Source organism: Oryzias latipes, chromosome 11, assembly GCF_053564925.1.
Source record: "Oryzias latipes strain Hd-rR chromosome 11, Olatipes_Hd-rR_3.1".
Taxonomy (NCBI): domain Eukaryota; kingdom Metazoa; phylum Chordata; class Actinopteri; order Beloniformes; family Adrianichthyidae; genus Oryzias; species Oryzias latipes.
In genome coordinates, this window is record NC_136247.1 from 4460587 (window position 1) to 4484991 (window position 24405).

Here is a 24405-nt window from a genome sequence, read left to right on the forward strand (position 1 = left end):
CTGGTTTCAGGTAAATTCCTACATTTTTAGCGTCTAAAGACGTGTACAGCTCTGGAAGCTCAACCTGCAGCTTTGTGTCTGCAGTTTGTCACACGGCCTGACAAACCGTCTGGCACCTCAGGAGAGGGAGACGGTTTCCTGCTGGCACCGTTTTTGGTGTGGAGCTGTTGACATTGACTTGGGATACTGTTAGGTGATAGAAGGAAAAATGTGAAGATCTTCTCATCCCTGCTGACACGTCTTCTGTCGAAGAAGCAGTGGCTTGGAGTACATTGAGGCATTGCTGAAATCACCAATTATGTCCAGGTCTTTTTTAAATTTGGTAAAAGTGTTTCACTGAAGAATTTTGAAAGAAATTTCTCTGATTTTATTGGTGATGAAATACTTTTGGGGCAGAGACCAAACCTTTTCTCACTGAATTCTACATCCAAAGCTGTTCCAGTATGAGATAACATACGGTTTTGTGGCAATCTCGTTTTGAAACAGAGAACGGATAGTTGGGGAGCTCCGTGGTGGCAAAGCACCACAGAGGCACCCTAGTGCCTCAAGTCTCTGGATTCTTTGATGATGTCTTGGCTCATAAATCAACTTGTGATTGCGTGGCAGTCGGGGACAGTACCGCTGGATTGGTGGACTGTGGAGACGGTTTCACTTTATAAGAAGTGGGGCAGAATGGTTTGTTTAAACCACCAGGGAATCACATTCCTCAGCTTCTCTGGGAAAGTCTCGTCCAGAGTACTGGAGAGGAGAGACCCATGTTGACTCAATCGAGCCAAGGACCTCCAATGCACTGCTAACTCTTGAGGCCATTGTTCCTAACCAGAGAAAAATAGTTTGTCGATGAGGTTGATGGGTGGGTCGGTGAATAGTCTGCTGTCATTTGCTCACTAAAGTGGTCTGGTAAAAAGGGAATTGAGTCAGAAAGCAAAGCTCTCAACTTACCGGTTGATCTTTGTTCCAATACTCACCTATGCCCCCCTTAGAGATAGAATGAGGAGCTCGGTCACCCAGAGGGAGCTTGGAGTAGAGCCGCTGCTCCTCATGCCTTCTAGATGTCTCACTGGATAAAATTACCGGTCATGTCCTACCGAGCCAAGATCCTGGAGAAGACTATGGACATACCAGACAGTTTACCGCAATCTCTTTGAGGTCGGCCCTTCTCCATGGCCTCATTGAACTCCTCCCAGGATCCAAAAAACAGGCTTCACATGTTCATTGCTAAATAAATGTCTCTTAGCTGTGAATGTGAGTGTATTTTTTTGTCTTTGTTTAGCTCTAGAATGTATTAGCAGGCTGTTCAGGGTGAATTCGCCTTCACCCCAAACAGTAGCTGGGCAGGCTCCAGCAACGTAACGGGACAAAGGGGATTTAGTTATGGATGTGTGGACCAATAATTGAAACCTCTACTTTGGCCTCTACTTAATGGACCGGACCAACCGCTGTTTACGATTGAGGTCTTGTAGCTCCATCGTCTGCTTCAACCTCTGTCTTTATGAAGCATTAGCAAATAGATGGGACAAAGCTGTGTGACAGTGGTTTGGTTACGTCCAGTAAGGCTATTTCACAGCTGATGATCACCCCCCCTTCTTTTTTCTTTTACCACGATTGGGATTCTAAATGAAAAATTTAAGGAAATTTAAGGTGTTGGCCCCTGGAACTGTTGTTCTTTATTCACACATGGAACCAAATTGGTTCATGCATGAAAAGGTTTCTATGTTTACATTGGTGTAAAGAGAGTTTGACTACAAGCCCCCTGTAGTGGTGTTCCAATGTTGACGTCTAGTTTGGTTTCCTTAACCAGTTTCTATGGGGAACGTATTACCCGTGAGTCGGACCCGATAGCGTGACACAAGGACCTGCGCTGACTCAGCGCCATCGTTGGCTAGAACCAATCCCAGCCTCCTCAGCTTCACTTCAACGTGTCTTCAGACTGTAGTTCTGGAAAGATTCAGACCAAACAGATGCTGAACAGCAGTTTTTTATGACAGGCGAGATTTTTTGCAGCTTTTTTGTTGTTTTCAATGTTCAGCAGCTGAATCAGCGTCTTTCAGGACTGACTGGTGAGAGCCAAGATATTCGTCTTCTCAGGATTTTCATCTTTCCTTTGCATATCAGATAAAAGTGGAATGGGATTTGTTTCACAAAAAAAGAAAGAAGTCAACTTTTAATGGCCTCTGAATCTCTGAGTTTTCTAACACTCCTGTTTATTCTGGGAGTCATTTCCTGTCCTTTAGGGCAGCACCTGGCTGGCAGGAAAAAAACAATTTACAGTTTCACCCTGTAAGACATGTCAGGAAAAATGTTTGCATGAGCTGTAAAGCCACACAATGTGCTGTAACTCCTTTTTAAGCGACTACAGGACGTTTTGCAGAGACTCTGCAAGAGCTGATATAATTGCACAAATATTTGCTCCTGTTGTAGCTTGATCTGCAGCTGACAGGAGCGTGGATGCAGGGAGCCTGAGAGAGAGGCTGCGAGCTGTCGGAGTCAGACCGCCTGGTTATGGCACCGCTGTTTTCCTGCTGCTGTCAGAGCAGAATGATTTAACAGCGTCCGTGTTTTGCAATTCAGATTCATTAACACGTGATTAAGTGTGGATTTTTCCAACCCTCGCAAAAAAAATCTGTAAATGTTTTTTTCTTTTTTTTTAATTTGTTCCTTAAACATGTTTGGAACAAATATTTTTCTTGTGCTTTAAGTTACCGGTGCCATATATGATGGTCTGAAAGAGAATTAAACAAACCTAAAGAACATTGTTGGATTTTTGCTTTACACAGTTTGAGAGATTTGTTTTTACTACGTTTTGGTGTTTAAAAAAAACGAGTTGAATTGAACTAATGTCTTTCTTAGCCATTTCAGTCACCTTCTCAAACTGTCTTTTCTTTTTATCTATTTCTTTGAATTCTTCCCTGAATTTCATTCTAAATATTTTCCTTTTTTTTAAGTGAAGTCTGATCACCATGGGAGCATGAGCAGCGTTGATGTATCGGAGGGGTTGAATTCCGATGACAGTACGGTAGGATGACCTGCATTGGCTGGACAGCGGAAGCTCTGAGGTGTCACACCTCCTTCCAGCTCATAATGGGGCTGCACGCCTGCATGGCGTGATGAAAAAGGGGAGCGTCTTCATGTTGTTCAGCTCCTCTGGCTGTCAGAAGAGCAGATGAAGACGTCTGTACAGAGCAGTTATCTGGGTAAATGCATCACCTGTCATGCAGACAGAATAACAGATCTTTGCAGTGTTTGTTCCGACATTCCCTTTAGAGAAGAATCTGAGCACAGAGCTGCTTGCAGACTGAACAGGCTTGCAGATATTGAGGACTCATCGACCTGCCGCGTGTGCTGCTGCTTCAGGACTCCTGGATTCCTCTTTTCATGGCAGAGAGGGTCAGCACACATGAAACCGTCCTGGAGGAGATGTGAATCTCTGAGACTTAGCAGAGTCCATCTTTGGAGGTCCAGAGGACAAAATATGCAAAATGTGTCTGTTTTTATTTTGGAGGACTTGGTAATGATTGTTTTTTTTACATTTTACTTATGCAAGGGAAGCAGCAAACACATGAAATGGAGCAGGAGAACAGATCCACCCCCTCACCACCCCTGCTCCCACTCGCACTCTTCCCCACACCGGCAGCTCTTCTATCCACAGAGGAAAAGCACAGATTTATGAGGAAAATTAACATATCGTTAACATACTACAAGCATTCTTAAAAGAAGGTTATTTATAATTAAGTGACATCAGAGACAATGGTTTGCATAGTGTTGAAGGGAGCGTCGGGATAGAAGAGGTTTCTACCACTGGAGAGGCCCCAGAGTGGATTTTTCCACAGTTTTTGTTTAAAAAATAGGAAAACTGGGACAGCGAACCTGCTGGTTCCTTTGTGTGATTTGTTGGAAGACATTTCAGGCTTTTGTTGCCCTATTTCTCTGCATCTGTAACATCATACTGGCCTGCTTCTGTGGAGCGGAAGCGGTCCGGTCTGGCCTTCCTCTGCTCACACCAGAAGTCGGCGGGATTCTGGAGGGGGGGTCTGTGTGTTCAGACGAATCAGCAGCAACTTCAGGAGCGTGTTTGAAGACAGTGAAGAGAAACATAATGCTGGAAGGTAAAGACATCCTTTGGACTTGGATGTTGTTTGGAAGAACTGTGGTGAACACCAGGAATGAAACTCGTCTACGCACACATTTATCCTCTGACCGCTCCTTCACGCTGCTAAACAAGGAAGCCTAAAAATAGCAAAAGCAGGAATCATCGGAAGAAAAAATCACTAGAAAGTAGTGAAATGATCTGTCCATGCAGCAACTACTACTTCATAAGAACTCATATGCAGAAGATATTCATATGGGGACACAAGGAGTTCTGTGTGGCTGAATCTGAAAGTTTTATTCAGATGTGCTTTTAGCTAACTTCTGCTTGTGACTGCCTTTTGTTTGAACATTTATTGTATTTTACCTGTGATGCTTTATTTATTTCATTTGATTACATTTGTATTCCCTTTTAATTATGCCTTTTAAAGTACTTAGTGTTTTTTTTTTCCAAAAAAGTGCTATAACTTTCTTTTCCTTCTAAACAAGCATTTAAGCTTCAAACTAAATTAAATAAACAGTATTTTTTTGTTAATTGTAAGCAAATGGTTTGCATTTTTTAACTTATTGTAGTTCATTTAGAACAAAATGGGAAGCTGGTCCATTTTATTAAATTCTTATAAAATCTCAAATTAGCACTTATTCTTAGAACACAAATGTAATGTTTTGTGTCCAAAATAAACAGTGAATGCCAGTCTGACTTGCCAGTCAACATTTATTGAACTTTGAAATAACATCCTTTGAAATGAACACATTATTTTTTATTTAAATCAAGTTTTTCTATTGTCAAATGTTTAAAGCAAAATGATTTAGACGCGGTTATAATAGTTTCCTTATTTCTAGATCCCAGCTCCTAACTTCCTGAATTTGTTGTTTTTTTATTTCTGAAGGAGCTCAAACAAACAAAAGCTCCACAGTTGCGCTTCTGTTTGTTGAAATCAAACTGCATCCACTGCTTCCTATTTCAACTATAATCTGAAAAAAACAACAACAGGAAGTTGGGCTTTTACCTCTGATGTGCAAACAAAGACAATCCGAAAACCAACACTGCTGCGGCACTGCCCCCTGTGGTCTCTTTGGTGCATTACAGTCTGAGATTTTCTTTATCCCTGAACCCTGAAGAAAAACTTGGGACATTAGGAAATGAATTGCTGGCTATTTGGTAGAGATGGGGTGCACATGTCCTAAAGTTATTGTCAGGTTTAAATGTTGTAGCAAAATAAATAGAAAAGATCTCTTTAGTTTTGCTATGACTAACAGAAACAGTGACTAGAAGGAATATAACATATTATTAGATTGCACCCATTAAAAAAAAGAGTAATAATGTTAGAAAATACTGGTATTCCATCATTGGCTGTTTGTTCCAAATGGCTGCACACTTTTTGGGAAGAATATCACAACAGTGTAGATTGCAGTCTCTTTTATCCTCCAAATGAGGCTTATTTGGCTTTTTCCTACTTAACGCAGCTGCAGACATGAGCTCAGATGCAGCAATGATGGAGAAGACTGTGGAGGTGTGTGCTCAGCTTTATTTGCTGTGTGGAGTGGCAGCTTAGTGTAGACAAAAGCCATCAGTTAGTTGTGACAGCTGCAATTGAAAGGATGTTAAGGACTGCCTCTTTGCAGAAGTCTACTACGCACATCAATATTTTGTCTGCCGGTTTGTAAGTCTGCAGCACGGAAACATCACAACTCATTATGTTAACAGTTATGGAAAAATTCCCTGCAGTAAATCTTTGCTGGAGAACAAAACAATAAATATTCCTGGCTGTGACAGTTCGCTCATTCTCTTTCCGGAGATGGATGACCCGTGCAACAAAACGGCTTTCTCCCCTTTCCATCAGGAGGAGGAGCTGCGGCAGAGCGGCGAGGCAAAGTACCAGCACCTGAACGAGGACTTGCACGTCCTTATCGAGGTGTTTGCCCCGCCGGCAGAGGCCTACGCACGGATGGGTCATGCTCTGGAGGAGATCAAGAAATTTCTCATCCCAGTATGTTCCCTCGCTCTGCACACACACACACGCACACACAACGCAACACGCAATCTCCCCCTGTATCTCTCTGTGTCACATCCTGAATCTCCTGGAAGTGCTCTCTAGCCCGGCCGACTCATTTTCCACGGTGAAGCCGGTCAGTAACAGCAAAGAGCAATTTCTCTTTTGAACTCCGGTTTTCTGCCTTTGGATGAGGTGTGTGTGTCTTTGTGAGTGTGCACATACCTTCATGTCTGGACTCACGTGAACATCCATGCATGCAAGTGTTCGTTTGCCCATGCATATTCATGTGGGTGTGTGGGAATTATCATGTTTGACCTCCGTGGTAAAAACAGCAGCATCCGAAGAAAATGCAGATTAAGGTCCGGAGAGGATTTAAGAGGGGAAGATCTGAAACACAGTCCTGTTTCAGGAACACGGCCGTCCTGTGAAGAACATTCAGCAGATAGTCTGTCATCTTTTTCTAACTGATCCTGCGCGGCAGCTGAGCAGACAGAAACTGAGTGTTATCTGGCGCTTAAACACAAAGGTTGCATATTTGTATAAACCCCTTTTATATTTGAGGCTATTAAATTCTATTAAAATGGGTTTTATTTTTGACATTTGGGCTGCACAGAAAGTGGAGAGAGATTGACAGATAAACACAACAAAACCTTTGTTTCTTTATTTGTGCTGCTTTAAATGCAGACACATCCCAAACTCGCGCTCTCGTGGCAAACCCTGTTCACCTGTGTGGGAGGGGCTTGTGAATGACCTCAGTGGAAAAAACGACAGCTTCAGAGGAAAGTGATTGAGACCCAGATAGGATTTATCCATGAAGTTTAGTTTGTTGCTAAAGTATTGTCCGTCCAGAAAAAGGTTACGCACTTGTAACAAGAGATGTGTGCGTCTGTAAAAAGGTGAAACGCCATGCCCACACGTGAGCACACGTATTAATCTACAAGGACACAACCCAAGTTACAAGTACAGTTCTTTCGCTTCTCCATTAATCAACAATTCAGCAGCTTTTGACTGTCACCCAATCGGTGACCAGCCAATCAGATGCATGAAAGCCACAACAGGAAAAGGAGAAACAAAGGAAGACACAATGGTGGAAGATATCAGCAGAATTTTCTAAAACGATGGTCAACACTTTGGTTTTGATGTTGTAATGAAAAACATCCATCACCATATTTCAGGTATTTTCTTCCATTTTGTCTTGTCTCTTTCTCTTTTGTGTTGAATGAAGAAACAATTTGTTTTTGTTGTTTTTCTGGCATGGCTATCGTGCATCTGATAGGCTTGTCAAAGCAGCGCACCGATTGGGTGACAGTCAAAAGCTGCTGAATTGTTGCTTTGTTAAGAGTCTACAGAGCCACCCAGGTGCCAGTGGTAAAAGAAATAAGTCTGAAAAACTGTGCCCACAGATTAATGAAGTGTGCTCGTACTGTTGTGCACGCATAATGTGTCGCCCGCGCACACACACACAAGCTTCTGACCGCATTCCGTCCAGCTGCTCTGTGTGAGCGAGCTGCTGGACTCAGAAAAATCATGTCTCCCGGGACATTTGGATCTCCAAGCAGAGGACGGGCGGAGGCGGCTTTTGAATGAACAGTCCTGAGAAAACGTGTAAACAATCATGTGAATTTGTGTTACCAGTCGTTTCCAGACAAAATAAAGGCTGATGGTCATTCCAGTGTAAGTTTATCCACGGCTAAATGTTGTTAGCACACATTAGCCTATCCTAACCCTTCTTCTGGGTCAGTTCGGTCAAGAATAAAGCATGGATTTAAAAAGCTATAAGCGAACATGCACTTAATAATAATCATAACAATAATAAAAGTCCCTTTAGAAGATCATCTCGCCTTATTTAAGAGCTGTGTTTGTTAACAACGGAATGCACAATTCTTTTTTCTACGGTCCGGACACCAATCACTATCTCACACGTCATCAGACCAACCGACAGCCAATCAAATACTGTGACGTCACCATTAGTCGCAGGCCAAAACAGTTCGGCCTGCAATAAGTGTTTGGCAATGTGTGCGTGCGCACGATTGTGCAACAATACAAACACAATTGTTTAATTCTTGGGCAACGGTTTAGCAGATTTTTTTTTTTTAACCACTAGTACCTGGGGGGCTCCTTAAAAAGCAAAAGAATTGTACTTGTAACATTTGTCATTTCAGATCAATGCGCATGCTAGCATGAGTATGTGACGTTTCACACATGGACAAAGCGTTTTTACAGACAAGCATTTTTTTCTACTGTTATGAAACAGTTTTACAGACGCTCACATTTTTCTTACAAGTACAAAACATTTTTGCAGATGGACAATTTCTTCTGACAAGTACAAATCCTTTTTATGGACGCAGTTTATCAACAAATCTGACTTCATATTGCTTCAGGAACACGGCCGTCCTGTAACGAACATTCATCAGATATTCCCTGGGCTGCAGCCCTGCAGACCAAGCCTGTCATTTGATACAGTGGAGGAGTTTGTGAACGTGACGCTTCTGTCTGCAGGACTACAACGATGAGATCAGGCAGGCCCAGCTGCAGGAGCTCACGTACCTGAACGGGGGCTCCGAGGACGCCAAGGTGCCGTCGGTCAGGGGCAAGTCAGCCGTGCGTGGAAGAGGGACGCCTGCTCCAGGGCCCCCCAGGTAACCTGCCCCGCTTCTGCACGCGTCTGATGCAGCTTTTTTGTGTCCGATGACGCTAAAAGTTTTTTTTCTTGTTTCTGTTCCTTTGCTAAGTTTATCAGAGAGACAGATTCCCTCATCCTGTGGGGCGTCTTCAGACCTCAGCGTCAGTCATGTCATGAAGGTTTTTCTTCAGCTGCAGTCCGTACAAAGAGCCGGTCTCTCTGCTCTCAGGCTTTCTTCTCGTTCAGGTTGTCGTCTGTTCTTCGTGTGACCTGTGTTTAACACGTGCACAGCAGAATTAGGTTGCTGTTGCCACATCTTTAAAGTGGGTCATCCTGAGGATGTCTGCCACCGAACAATCCGTTACAAACCAAGAAACTTCATCTTTCCCTTTTGTTTATAGGAGCATTTATCAACACAAAACAAAATGGGGGGGGGGGGGTGTCATCACAGCATCAGCCCACTGCTGTAGACATCCATATGGCCCACCTGCATTAATGCTGTTCTTAGTATTTTAATCAGCACTGATGCACATTGGCTTTTATTCTGAAAAATCTGTTTCTCCAATTCCTTCCTGTCTGCTTTGTGCCAATTTTAAGGGATAGTGGAGGGAGCATCATGGTATGGTGTGTGGAACTCCTACAGTCTTTTCCTCCCATTCACTGTGGAGCTCACTAAAGAGAGCAGACCCGAGGTTCAGATCAGCCGTGTAGCAGCAGGTGGCCCACAACTGTGTTCCAATCCCACGTCACCCCTGAGCTTTAGCTCCACCCCCCAGCCTGTGAAAATGAAGGCTAAAGGGTGGGGTTCTGCATGGAGGGGTCATTAAGGAGCTGTCATCTACAGACATCAGGATGCACTCTTTATTTTCATACCGGGTCCACAAACGCAAAATGAAAGACGATGGGATTTTGCTAATAAAAGGAAAACTTAGACATACTGTATTTGAACGCGAGGTTTCATTTTCCAAGAAGCAAAAAGGGTAAAAATGTTGAAAATATTTTGAGAAGAGGAAGAGGAAGATCCTTGCTGAGAAAATGTTCTCTGGCTGGAACATTTGCTGTGTGACAAAACATGGACCCCGCATTTAGCCTACCATGCAGCGGCTGTGCTTTTATTCCATCAGAGCTTCCTTCCATTTGTGGAGTGTCTCTGCTGCCTCCATGGAGGTATTTTTATTTCCTGTTTACAGGGAAGTCAGGCAGAGCAGCAGACGCTAACCTGGAGTAATGATGGGCTCTGCAGAGAACTGACGTTTCCCACCAAAACCCTGACATGTGGAGCGGTGCCTGGAAAGGCTTTCAGCAGTCAAGCCGCTCCCTACTGTTGGAGTTTGATGGAGTGACGCAGGAAGCTCAGTTCACAACCCAAACCTTTCAAAGCAGAACTCCATTCTTTAGTATGTAATCAGCCGGTTTTTACGTTATATTTGTAGAGGGTGGTCAAATCCACAAAAATATTAAATCTTAATCATGATAAACATGTTTTCAAGTTAGACAGTCAGAGCAGAGGGCAGTCAGAGGAGACTGTATCATTCCCTTCAGAAAAAGCATTTTTGGTCAGACTGCTTTTCCTCCCACCGTCCAAAAACATGCTTCATAGGTAAACTGGCAACTCTAAATTGGCCCTAGGTGTGAGTGTGAGACTGAACGGATGTGTGATTGTGGCCCAGGGACAGACTGGGGAACAGTCCAGGATGTCCCCTGCCTTCGCCCACAAGTGGCCGGGATAGGCTCCAGCAGCCCAGTGACCCCGATAGGGACAAAACGGAGGAAGATGATTGAATGAATGAATGCTTTTTCTGTTAGAGCTGCTATTGAGTGGAACTTCTCACCCGTAACTATCAGAAATCAAAATACATATAATTTATTCAAGACACAATTAAAGAATTGGCTCATTGACAATCAGAGCTGTCAACACTGAGTAAACCTCCTATCACCAATCCTCGCTTCTATCTTGTCCTTTATATGTGCATATGTTCTTAAATTTGTCTGATTTTGGATTGTTTTATCACCAATTTGTTTTTAGGGTAACTGCTAATTTTATTGAATGCATTGTTTAATATATGTATGTAATGTTATGTAAATATGTAATTTTATTTGGATCTTTTTATGGTGATTTTAACATCTACCCAGCCACTGCAGAGGAAAAATGGCCCTTTGGCCAACTCTGGCATATTGACAGAAATGTTTATTAATGTATTAAATAAATCAGATCTCAAACGAGGTCAATTGTACGTATAAGCCGCAGAGGTGTTTAAGAGTTCATTTCCCCCAATAATCTGTAGCAAATTTTCCGTCTGAATACACCCAAACGGACGCTGGCCTGCGTCCAGGAACCGCTCTCGGACCTATCTTTGGAGGTGGTCTCGGGTCTCCAATCGGACTGAGCTTCGGTTCACTCTGAGAGTCTTCAGTCTGAATATAATCTAATTCAACGTAAACAGAGTAAGAATGAAGGAACAGATGAGCCGTGGACAAATGTAAAACAATGATTGTCATGTTATTAAACAGAAAAATAGTCCAACTGTTAATTTGTTGGAACATTTATTTTAATACAGCTGAAAACTCTTCTAACACACTTTTCTGTGTCTTGTTACACGGCGTGCGACCCACAGGCGCTGTTATGACGTCATCCTAAATGAGCGGCATCCTTAACAGAATCCTCTTAACAACAATGCCATAAGTCCACAACGATGAGACACAGCAACTCATTGAAACGTGGTCAGATGAATGCAGGATCATTAGAAGAATTTTTAACATGATACACTTTCCTTCTCACTTTTCCCCGACAATCTAAATGTCATTAACACTTATCAGCATACGTTCTTAGTCGTCTTCTTGCCAGTAACCGCCCTGCTGCATGTCTCCACCGGACCAAATCCAGCCAGTAAAAAGAGTTGAGCCTGACGTTGATACAGGCCTTTATGGTTGGTCGGAAAAATATAAAGTTTGAATGAACTGCAAAGTGCAGGACTTCCATAACTTCTGTCTCTAGTTGCTTTGCCCCGCCCTCGTAATTCCTGTCCAATGACTGAAGAGACTTTTAGTCACATGGTTTTGTTTACAATCTTTGGTCCGAATCAGGAAAGTCCCCTTGATGGAGTTCTGAAAACAGACCAAATACAGGGTTCACATCTCAATCTGAACCAAATCAAGCAGATCGGCTCTGAAACAAACGAATTTCCCGTCTGAATACACGCTAAGAATCAGAATGGTTCTCCTTTGTGGGAATATTTTGGATGTTTGGATTTCATTTCGTTTTTTCACGTTCTCTTGAAAGAAAATACATCAGATGGAAAATAAAGTAACTTTTTTCTTTTTTTTATAAAAAAGTTCATCCACGAGGCTGAAAGTTTTGAGCCACCAGGCTGTAGAGATGCTTTTCGGTTCAGGAAAGCTATCAGCTGCAGGGAAAGCTAAAGCAAAGATGAGGAAGCGGGAAAATCAGGAGCCTGTCGGGGAACCAACATGTAGCGCCTTCTGGATAAATCCCAGACAGCAGATATCCATCAGGCTGATGGTGACCCGACACATTAAGAGGCTTTTGAATTTGTTCAGGATTTAATCTGAAAGACCCGTCAGATTATTTGAGGTAAAGAATCATAGTTCACTGCAGTTGCATTTATTTAGGCTTTTTCTGTCAAATATCTTTAGAATGTTTCCTTTAGGAGAACAGAAAACACCTGAAGAAATTGTGACATGTCAGTTTCTCCGCCTAACAGATTATCAGCTCAGCTCTTCCAGGTCAGTGGGAATGGTTGGTTGTTCTTATAGTGTGGACATGTGAGAACAGTAGAAGACCAAAGAGGAGCTTCTTGGAAAGAAGTGGGAAGGATTCAGAGGATGGGAGGATTTGTAGCACAACAAGTATCTCTTTTTTGCATAAAAGAGTCAAAGTCATTTCTGAAAGAAAGCGGGAGTTTTGTCCCAAACTCAGGACGTCCTCCGCACGGATCCTTCTCTCCTGGAAGCTGAGGCTCTGCAGATGAGCAGCTGGAGGACAGCTGAACAGGAAGTGAGGATGCTGTAGAAAAACAGATGCTTTACCTGAGCCATTCCTCCTGTTTCCATGAAAACTGTTTCTTTTTGTCATATTCCTACCTTCACTTCTATTTTCAAAAATCCAACAATCTTCCATATTTTCTTTTTTTGTGGCTTGAATATTACAAATCTGTGTGCTTGAAGTGATTTTTCCAGCCGCAGGCGTTTTTGTGACTTCCCACAAAGTCACAAAGAATTCGATTTTCCCACCTGAAAAGACAATTTTCTGTGCTAAACTGACCACAGCAGATTGTATTACCTTTTTCAATCCGGCAGAACCACAATGGGCCGCGCGTCACAAACAGCGGCGGGGGCGTCTGAGCAGAGGAGGCTGCAGAAATCTCACTCAATCTTTCCATCTACATTCATGCGTCTCTGCTTTTTTTATAGTGATCCTCCTGTAAATGTTGATTTCCCTCATCTGCAACACAAAGTGTCTGCTTTTAATGTGAAATCTGAATATGTGAAGGAAGCATGGCGATCCTACCTGAACACACAAGCTGGATCCTGATGGGAACAGAGCATCTGTCCGATGCTCTTCAGCACCAAAACCACTAGATCTAAGCATCTGAACTGCGATCAGGCTGGTGTGATGGTTTCAGCTGAAAGCAAAGAGCCTTATGGAGCTCCACAGATTTGCGCTCGCAGGCCACATCGGCTCCGTCACGAACAGGATGTGACTCGGACGCCGTGAACCATGGCAGGAATCTGAACCCGCATAAAACCTGCTTTTCTGCAAGCAGACGGAGGAAAATTTACGAGCGGTGCACGACGATCCCGTCCCTCCTCTGATAGAAGCAATTTAAAATTGAGAGCCCCCCCTTCATTGTGGGAGCGGGGGCGGTTTCATACATTTTACAAGAATGAGCGGCATTATGCAGCTTCTTCTGTGAGCTGAAAAATGAGCCACGCTGTCTCCGTCAGTGCTGACGGCGTGCAAAGCTCAGCGAGAATCACAGAAAGAAAATCCTAGATAATTGACTTCCTGGTAAGACAAAAAAAAGGATATTTTCCTTTTTAAGTTTCACTTTTTCTGTTTGTTCTGTTTTGTCGCCTGAAGACAAACAACAGATCCAATCAGCAGTTTGAATCCACCTCACTGAATTCTGGACAGAAACAGGAAACGGGTCATAGCTGGGGCTACTGCTGTGTGACCCAACTGATCTTTCAAAATAAAACACTGATCAGATTAGAGTTTAAAATCACAGTTACATATTTTACATATGTCATATGACAAAAGACTTTTAGATGACACAAACTCCATAAAGTTATTCCTTTTGTATCACTGATTAGGTTGTACAATAAATATAGTGTGTGTGTCCTGTCAGTTGGTTAAAAATGACCCATTTCCCTTCTCTTTTACGTTTTTTGTCATTTAAACCAAAGGATTAATATGTGGAGCAAAGAGACCAGATGTTTGTTTTTTGTTTTTAACCGGATCTGCATCTCTGAAGTGCTTATGGTTCTTCCAGCTCACAGGTTGTGAAAGAAGATTTCAAACTGTGATCTGTGCCTTCATCACAGCCAGCTGGATGTTTAATAATAATGTCGGTCATCATGTTAGGGGGTGAAGCTCCTTTTTGTTATTCCATCCTTGCTGCTGCATGAACTTCACCTTACGATGTTACACAGCTCTGCCATGGAAGATACCATCAGTGTTCACAGGGGTGTTCCGTCACAGCCCTCTCATCGCTGTCCCACCTGCTGCTGATCACCTGGATCAGTGGAGGACGTCCCCCACCCTCCCCCCACCCTGGAGTGGAATTGGACACTCCTTATAGATAGCACATATCCTCACGTGTAGAACGTAAAATTCTGCAAATGCGCTTGATTTCTGCACCAGAATAAATGTGTTGATGTGCAGTGAACTTTATGTCAGTATTTTAACTCTATGAACGATCATTTAAACTGACCTGCTCAAAGTGCAACACCCCCCTCCTGCCATGATGAGGAGAACACGTGACAGAGAACATGGCGCTCCGTGTCCTGGTTGATGGGGGTCGTTGCTCAAATGTTTCTCCTGTTTGCTCATTCAAAGCTGAGTTTCTCTATAAAAAAAAAACGTCAATCAGAAAACATGGTGTGCATGCAATCCTACCACTGATAGAGGGGTGGGGGGCGGAGCAAAGGAAGAAGAGGTCGAGTCTAGTGGAGCCTGCAGAAAACATGTTGTGTTGCTGTTGTGTACATGCACATTGTTCTGCTCCTTCCTTGCGCCACTTTTATTTGCAGAAAAGTAGATTTTACCTACCTAAAATCTAATAGTTAAAAGTCGAGAACTGAAAGGTTCCTGCAAGATAAAAAAAAAAAAACCCTCTCCTAAACCTTCTCAAACCTGAGAGAATTTGGTGGAGGGAGGATGATGGTATGGGACTTTTTCAGGGGCGTTCTTTTCTCCTATGAAAGTCATTCAGAATGCATCAGCATACCAACGTCTGGATGCAGGTCTTCCTCATGGCTCCAACCCTCCACAGACACACCCCTCCCCAGTTAAACTGATTTCCAGCTGGCATTTCATCTGAATTAGGAATCACTGCCTCCTTCCCTCACTTCCTGAGGAAAAGCAGAGATGCTCTTCGCTCTGCTTCTGTGCTTCCGAAGCTCAGTGATGTTTACAGTTTCTTGTTTCTAATATTGGTCTCCAGAATTTAAGAAAAACAAGGTCACAGAGATGAAGTGTTTGTCTCACAGTGAGTGGGATTATAATTGGCTGTGTTTTAAATGATACTGTTAATTAGCGTTTACTGCGTGTGGTTTGAGTGTCGGGATGCAAAGGTCCCAGAGGAAGGTCACATGGTTTTGATCAGTAGAGATCGCTTTTGCTTTCTTTTTTCTTGAGCTGTTTCTGAAATAAAAATGCCCATTTTTTAAAGGGGACTCTTCTGTCACTCGTGCGTTTTCTTTTCCCCGCCACGCTCCCTGCTGTCCCCATTAGTCAGACGATTTGGGTTTCGTCTTTTTCTTCCGTTGCCCTAATGCTGGATGGTTCAACACAGACGCAGAGAAAGCAGCTAAAACGGAAAACATAGACAGCAAGCGATGCGAAGAACAACTCTGCTGCTCTGTCAGAGCACTTAACTCCTTTCAGAAGAAAGTTATGTTTGCGTGAAAAGGGTTGGAGAGCCGGACTTTCTTTCCTCTTTTCTCGTCAAATCCTTTAACTGGTGGTTCAACCAGGAAGCTGAGTGACAGCGTTGTACAGAGCGGATCTCCTCAGCATTTCAGGCTTCCTCCGAAGCACAAAGAAACATTTTCTTATTCTGAAGAGACCGGAGGCTTCTCAGGTCTGAGACATGCTGGGCTTTGAGTAATGAACCTGACTCCCTCTCCCCTGTTCCTCCCCCCACCCACACCTGTAACCTGCCTTCCACTCACCACCTCTATGAATCCTGCTGAAGAAGATGAGGCGGGGAGCAGCCCTTCCTATCCTGACAGTTTTTTTTTTTTGTCCGATTTGTGTTTTCTCAGGACTCGTGGAGGAGTTCCCCCTCTCCACGGAGCCGTGCCTCGAGGAGCAGCCCCCAGAGGAGCCCCCCCCAGCAGGGCTCCCTCCTCCAGAGCGAGAGGAGTCCAGAGAGCCCGAGGCGCCCTGCCCGCTGCCGGCTACAGGCCAGCCCCCCCCATAGTGCAGGAGACGTACGGTGAATATGTGAGTACATCGTCCAAAGCCCGTCCATCCATGTGAATACTCTGAGATCCGGATCCAGAGCCGGATCCAGAGCCGGATCCAGAGCCGGATCCATAGTATAAACAAGGGAAGAGACCATTTGGGGGGGTGGTAAAGTGATGTAAACGTCCTACATGGGTGATGCTTCCTCACCAAATGTCAAGACACAAACATTATGACGCTTATCTGAAAGTCCATGAGTCATACTGATGTTCAAAATGATAAATCAAAGTTTTGAAGAAAACATTTGGAAGCTTCTCATTGGTTTCTGGCTGATCTGTAGAGACAAAAGCGATTAAACTCTGATACCATCATCCCGATTAGAACAAGTCCTGATGGGAGCTCACAGTGATCGGCTTCCTGTTTGCATCATTTGTTTCCCTGTAACGGCTCCGGTCATGATGGCGTTGCAGCGTCTACATGTGAGACTGTAACCAAAGGAATCTTCACAAACCTCCTTGAGAAGAAGATGAGTCTTTATATTTATTTTTTCTTTTCTGAAAACAGAACATTAGCTGCATCTTCAGCTGCTGTCGGGCAGTGCAGACGCCGGAGACCCGAGTCCTCGTCTGCGCCGATTGCTGTCAGACATCAGAGTTTTGCTTCTTAGAGGTGGATTGGAAGAAAGCCTCATTAAAACTGAATCCACAACTTATCACAGTTTGAGCTTTTTCCATCATCACCAAAATAATCCTTCAGTTTGATCAGCTACTGATCATGCAGCAGTCTTCTAAGACACTTTGCTCTTTGATTCCAGTTTTTTTAATCGGGGTGGGGGTGGGGGTGGGGTCCTCTCTGTCGCAAACCACCTGCAGTAGTTGATAAAAAAACTCTGAGATCGCCTAAGATTATAGAAGCTGCTAAAGTATTGTTGGGCTTCATCTGGTTTGAATCATGAGAACACGCATGGATCATAAGAACACATATGGATCATGTGAACACGCACGAATCATGTGAACACGCGTTTGGCATGATGATCTGTCGTGGAGCTTTTGCTGCTCCATCGTCTTCAAAAATGTCTGGAGCCGCATATGAAACCGTGGGACTCTGTCAGAGCGAAGTCCCCAGAGACACACGTTTAGTCTGCAGGAGCACAGAAGCTGCCCCTGCAGTCCCCACAGCCCCCATAACCACGTCTGACAGCTTTATTCCGAGGTTGCAAATCAAGTGTGCGGAGGTCGTGCAGAATGAGTCGTGGGCCAGCTGTTTCCCATCATTGTCGCCGTGGTAAACTGCGTCCCTCGACACCTGCACCTGTGCGTCTGGATGGGAGGAAGAAGGAGACCCCCAACATCTGCTGCATGATAAATCTGGCCTCGTTGCTGCAAATTGTCTGCTGAATGAGCTGCTTTGTGCTATATGAATGAATCTCAAAGACAGGGCGGTGCTCTCTGACAGCTTTTTTAATCGCTGGTGAAAGGACATTTTCTCTGCTTGTCGTCTATTCAGTCTTTTCTTGCAGAAAATGTATGTCGAAAGGCCACGGCCCCCACCCAGCTGGACAAAAAAACGCATTCTCCTCCACCTTTGTAGACAAAGGAACCCTGGATGAGCATAAACGCTTCATCTTTGGCTGGTTTGCTGATCAACTTTCCTGCAAGCTTCTGCCTGAATCAGCAGCAAATTACCCTCAATCCAACTGTTGCCAAACAAAATAGCAGAAAATGTTATTATCCATTGATCCAATCTTGGCTTCCCCATCGGTCTTGAATGGTTATGATGGCAGCCAAACCTCATTTGGTGTAATCCATTAGGCACATTAAGATTTCTGTCTTACCTGCAGCAAATCCCACCAGAGAGAAATTAAACCTGTCATATTTGTCATTGTGGAAACAAGGCGGCGTGACTAATAATCCTCATTCCAGCATCTTTGATATGGAAAAAGACCACAGGGGTTTTGTGAAGCTGGGTCTGTCTGCCTTTGAGTGAGACTGAATGAAACTCTGAGGAGGTTTTACTTAAGATCCTGTCCTTGATGTCCTGCAACACTCTGGCTGAGAAAAGATTTCAGTTTCTAGAATAGAATAGAGTTTTATAAACCATTAAAATATGATGTAAAATGTCAAATTAGCTCCACGTAAGATTTGCAGTGACAATGTATTGTTTTTTTTCTGAGCCTTGGGTGCAAATTATTTAAAATTCCCTGGAATTCCTGGTCCTTGGATATTTCAGTGTTTATTCAGTGTCTGTAGCTGCTGACCACTTTTTAAGAAGTTCCCTTAGGCACACATCTGATTGAGAATTTTTGGATGTGGCCCCTAAAGCCTTTGTCCCAACTGCCCATATGGGTGGATATGGGCTGTGGTCAAATCTGTATGGGGACCCAGGGGGCCCTCAGGAAATTTTACGGCCGTAGAGCACTCAGGGAACCAGAACAGAGAAAATATTCATGCACTTTTTTTCTACAGCCATGCTGTGTGCCACAGGTCATAGTGAACACCTGGACAACACGTTAGGTTAAGTAAGGGGGAAGTGGGTAAGGTGCAGGCAGGTCATACAGATTGTTTTTTTTCGAACCCCCCTCCCAAATCTTGCAGACTGTGCAAGGAGCCCGTTAGTACTGTTTATGTGATAAATGTGTGTGACATGCAGTCAGACTGTTGGAAAAGAGGAAATTGGATAATCAGACACATCACTTATGTATCCCAAGAACGCCATGTGTGCAGCATTTGCGAACGGTCAGTAAAAAGGCCAGGACTCACACCTTTCTAATGACTAAAGTGTGGCATTAGGACACCGTAGGACAGCGTCATTCAATCGCCATAAAGTGCGTGTAACTTAACTTACAATTACTAAACAACACACTTACCAAACTTGCAACAATAGTACGTCCCATTTTCATGAGGTCCCTACATGAGCCACAAGGAAACTGCAAAGATGTGTTCCCACCAAACGCGGTCCGTTCAGCAGAGGCGCCCAGTTTCAATGTTAAGTGAATGTACAGACCCGATCTGATGTTTAGCAGTGTAATTTGAGAGTCGGGCGCAGCACGTCAGTCCAGCATCTCAGTCTCGACCTGAACTTTAAGCTATTTTTCCTATTTGCATCAAGACAATAATAAAAATTCCCCAAAGTTATTCTTTTCCCCCTCGGGATAATGTGAGACAGTCTCTGAAAGATGTCATGAATCCAGACGTGATTACCGATGTTTGTGTAGAGCTCTTTAAAATAAATAAACCTGATCTCTGAACATCATCCATGTCTTCCATCCATTGTAAATGAGATAACCACAGACACAGCTCCATGTATCAATCAGGCTAAAAACATTTGGCAGTGGCCCCTCCCACACACATCTGGGGCGTCAAGCTCATGAACACATTTTTGACAGGTGTCGAGCAGAGAATTCGCCGTGGATCCAAATAGCAGCGGCCGACGTGAATTTACGTAACTCACTAATCGCCTTCGGTGTGAACGCAGCAAACAGACCACCCAAAACCTGCAGCACTCCTATAGCTGCATGAGACTAAGAGTTAAATTATTCAAATAGAGTCCTTTTTTGGTGAAGGTTTTCAATAACGCAGATTTTGTGGATTCCCAGTGGACTTCCAGGTCATGCGCCATTTGAGTTGTCTTTAAGCTTTGACTTTAGTCCTGTCCTGATCTCCATTTGGTCAGAAATGGGACCAAGTCACGCAGGAATCATAGAGAGGTTTGGAAGTTTGCTGGGTAAATGGGAGGAGCTTCTTCATACATAATCAGTGGAGAACAATGGGACTAGCTGCTGTCGTACTTCCTGCTTTTCTGCTTTCTAGTCAGAGGCGACCTCAGACAACGGCGCCCCCAAATGATCAGTTGTTGGAGCTGCAGTATTTGGTTTAGGCTGCTTCACTCTTTGGCTCTCTCCTGATAACAGGAATGACGCTAAATCTCCAGACCCCCCTCTTAGAGTTGGTTCTGTTGTGGTGGTCTGTTCTTGTTGGAGCTTCGAGTCTTCCTTCTTGAAGCCTCACTAGATCAGCCTTTCTCTAAATCATAGGCAGATGATGAGGGGGTGCTTCACCTGTGTGGCGTCTGTGCTCAGGTAAGCTCCAGGGCTTCCTGTCTCCACGCAGGACCGGCAGGTGGAAACAGACAGAGGGGTCAGTGATGGATGCCTGCAGGATCATTTTTTCCTGAGGTTATGCTTGGCAAACATGCACAGACTGTAGAAAACCTCTCCTAAGATCCTAACCAAACGTGTGAAAGCTGGACAGGAAAAAGGGATTAGTCAGACAAAACACAAGGAAGTGATACTTCAACTTGATGCATGAGGCCCAGATTCTTGGCATTCTCCGTCTGATGGTGTGAGTATTATTTGTACCCTGCAGCGAAAACAGCTCCAGCAGAATTCAGCCTGTTCAGCTTTCTGAAAAATGCTGGCAGGAGGAGCTGAAGAAATGACAAAAAGCTACTTTTATAAAATCTAGACCATGATTAATGGCAGAGGGTTGCAACCTCTGGATTATTTGCTCTCCACAGAGCAATATGTGGGATTTGTGTTGCTTTTATTGTTCGACGCTTCACACAGATGCTTGTCTTGGAGCAGACACGCTGTCGGGGATGAACAGAGCTTTGCCTCGCTCATTCATCTCCTTCATTTGCTCCCTCTCTGTGTATTCACCACACCTTCCTGCTAATGGCAGCAGCTGGAGCGCATAATGTTGGGCCAATAATGTGAGGAGCGTCCGCAGGTGAATGTTGTTGAGCGCTCTGCCCCGGTGTCTGTTACAGCGCTGTTGTCGAGCACAGAGGAGCGGCGGTGATAGTGCTGTTGCAGCACGCCGTGCCAAAGCCTCTGTTAGTCCTGAGTGCCTCAGAGGCCAGGCCTTATCTTTGCTCTGTGTAACTCAATTATGGAGTAGCTGCTCAGATAAATGCCAATAACACGCCATTGTTAAAGTTTAATGCGACTCCTTCAGCGTGAGGGGACAGCTCCTAGATAGAGCCACTAACAAGGTTAAGACCACGTTGGGAGTCAGATCAGCGACCGTCTGACTCGTGCGTTTGATCGCCGCACGTCTGACTCACTTCAGGCTGGGACAGATTCAAGGCTTCTGATTTAAAGAAAACCTGAAGCAGTTTGTGGATGTGTGGGAAGAAAAAAAAACAGGTAAAGGTACATCTGAGGAAAAGAGAGTGACGTCTATTTAAAGCCCATGTTAACACAAAGAAATGTCTCTGAAGCAGACAGATGGTGTCATCTATCCTGAGATCAACTCCAGTTTCCCACACTGGAGAGTTTTACCCCCCCCCCCCCCCCTCCCCTCCCCACACACATACACATACACATACACACACACATATTTAATGCAGTAAACTTTGGCATAATAAATCAACAACTATGTCATTCATGAATCCTTTTAGGTTCTGGATTGTGTTTAAAAATGGGACAATGGGAGTCATATTGCTTCCTTTTAAAAACACTTTTTGAGGATTTTTACCTAAACCTCACTATAATTGATTCTTGATAAACTGCTCATTTGTTTACATTATTGATTGAACACAAACGACTCCACAGTTAAACTTGATTATCAGAGTCAAACCATGTTAAATCATTTTCAATTCATTTCAACCAAATCATGAGCATGAGATTTGAAATTGAACAACCAGGTGAAATGTAGAAAGAATTTAAGAGTTTCACTTTTACAGTAAATCTTTTCTAAACAGATGAGTTTGGGAATTTCTTTTTTTTTTTTTTTTTTTTTTTTTTTTTCGTAGAATTTCTTTAAAGGGATATCATTTTGAGGGTTTTGAAAGAGTTAGGGTTAGCAGAGCGGCGGAAAGCTCCGCTCTCCGTGGTCCTGAAACAGTCAAATGGCACAGAAAGGAGGTTTTGAGGAGGTCATTGGTGGTTTCTGTGCAGTGGTTAGGATGGAAATACACTGGAATTGCTCATTAAAAAGATTTTGGTGAGGTGGTAGTAAGTCCAAAATTTCAAGTATTCTTGAGTTTACTTGAAGGTTGAAGGATTTTAAATTTGTGGAATCTGAAGCAGATAAAGGAGAGACAGTGGCTGTTTTCTAAGTGGAGGAAACAAGACTAGTGATGAGTGAAGTGTGGATAAAGGATAAAATTAAAGAAATGAGATTGAGGAGGCAGGATTGGACCAGTTTCAGATGCAGAATGGTGTGGGGACAAAACAAAGTTCTTCATCATTTCTATGAAATTTGACATAAAGAAACAGTAAAAGGGTATTGCAACCGTCATCTGAAAGTTTTGTTGTAAACTTTACTAGATCATAGAAACAATAAAAATACTGAATTTTATTTGTTAGGCGCCTTTCTAGGAACCCAAGGTTGCTGTATATAATAGTGAAAGTGAAAAGTAATAAAATGTACAGTAGGAAATGCATTTTATGCAAGCTGGATAAGTTGTGTTTTTAGTGTCTTGGTGAATTGTGAGAGAGCGCCAATGATTCGGAGGTCAGGAGGCAGTAAATTCCAGAGCCAGGGGGCAGAGCAGCAGAATGCTAGAAGGTCTTAATATTATTTTCTTGGAGTTAAGGACACCAGAGAAGTTACTGGATTTGGTTTGTGTGATGCTTCTAGAGCAGTGTTTTTCAACCTTTTTGAGCCACGGCACACTTTAACCTTGATAAAAATCCCGCGGCACACCAGCATCCAAAAATAAAAAAGGGGAAACTCATAGTCTGTATTGATCTACAGTCCTTCCATGATCTCACATGCATTTTTGTGATAATTGTGGCAGAAAAAGCTGGAAGCTGCAGCTGTTTTTTCTAAAAGATGTAATAAAAGTTCAGTTAGAAGATTTAAAAACTGTTTGATGTGTGTTCGTTGTTGTTTCAAGACGTCAAAGGAAGACTCATTGTGCGCTGAGACGCTGTCACTTTGCCTCGTGGGAGATGTAGTGCATCTCCCACTAGGCAAAGTGGCAAATTCAGTAAAGCCCAGACAGACTCTCTTCTCTGAGCTTCATTGTTTTGTTCACTTGTTCCACAGTCTGAAACCGGATTCTGTGGAAAGCTACACCGCTAAAGACGAGCTTTAGCTGGTATTTTTGTTAGAACTGAGCGACTTTACGAGCTAAATGAAGTGAGGACTTTAACCACTTCTGATTGGTCAGACTGATGACATGTGATTAAGACTCCAAGAATGATTGGTGGAGACAGTTAAAGGGGCGGGACTTTTCAGAAAACAGCTGGCGTTACGGCTAAATCGCAGTACCGTCATTCTTATCAAAATGTCTTTAATTTAATCAAATAAACACAAAGAAAAAAGTATTTTATGATCATTCATATTCCTAATTTCTCAGTGTTTTATCAGGACCTGTTTGGATGAACAAAGAGCTGATGTCCTGGAGATGGGAAATGTTTTTAGATCAGTTAATGAGAGCAATTTCCCTCATTTCCCATCTCGTGGAAGATGGTTGAAAAACGCTGATCTGGAGGCTGAGGTGTCATTACATTTCTGTATCCAAAGTACTTCTCCATAAACATTGCAGCTGATGACATTTGTCTTTTACAGTGGAGTCCAAAGAGCTTAAAGCATGATTATGCAGAGGAACCAGTTCATCAAGAGAAGTCACAGAATCAAGGAAATAAATATTGAAAATGCAGGTGAGGATCAATATTAATGCTCCTAGTCCAAAATGAGATGACCTGATGAGTTTTAGTACAGAGAGGCAGAGTGAAGAAGAAGAAGATGGTGTGAAATATGAAATTATCAGCTGCACGCTTTGAGGAGGCAACACCAGAGCGACAGCCCAAATCCAAAGAGTGTCCTTTAACCTGGAGTGTATTTTCACTTACTGCTGGAGTCACAGGGCAAAGTGGCTGGCAAAGGGAAGACTGGAATTGTCTGGACTGGTGTTGAAGTCTCCTGTTTGGATTACATTTGATGACACACTGGAGTCCAAAGATCTGTTTGACCTGGTAAGATGGTGGTAGGATTAGTAAGAGTGGATCCTGAAAGGTTTAACGTGGTGAATTCAGGAACGGAGTCATGTAGGACTTTCTAACTCTCACCACGAATCACTGATTTGAGAAAAGTCTT

At 43.4% G+C, this 24405-nt stretch overlaps 1 protein-coding gene across 2 annotated transcripts in view; it reads left to right on the top strand.

The window, feature by feature from the left end:
* The window catches only part of khdrbs3 (KH domain containing, RNA binding, signal transduction associated 3), a 121288-nt gene that overhangs the window by 64579 nt on the left and 32304 nt on the right, over positions 1–24405 (top strand). For both annotated transcript variants that reach the window (XR_002874181.2, XM_004074250.4), the window contains exons 4-6: positions 5931–6077; positions 8583–8722; positions 16216–16396. Coding sequence is in view for 1 of the 2 variants with exons in the window: in XM_004074250.4 (XP_004074298.1) it covers positions 5931–6077; positions 8583–8722; positions 16216–16396 (468 nt within the window). In the remaining variant the exon portion in view is untranslated. The remainder of the gene's footprint in view (positions 1–5930; positions 6078–8582; positions 8723–16215; positions 16397–24405) is intronic.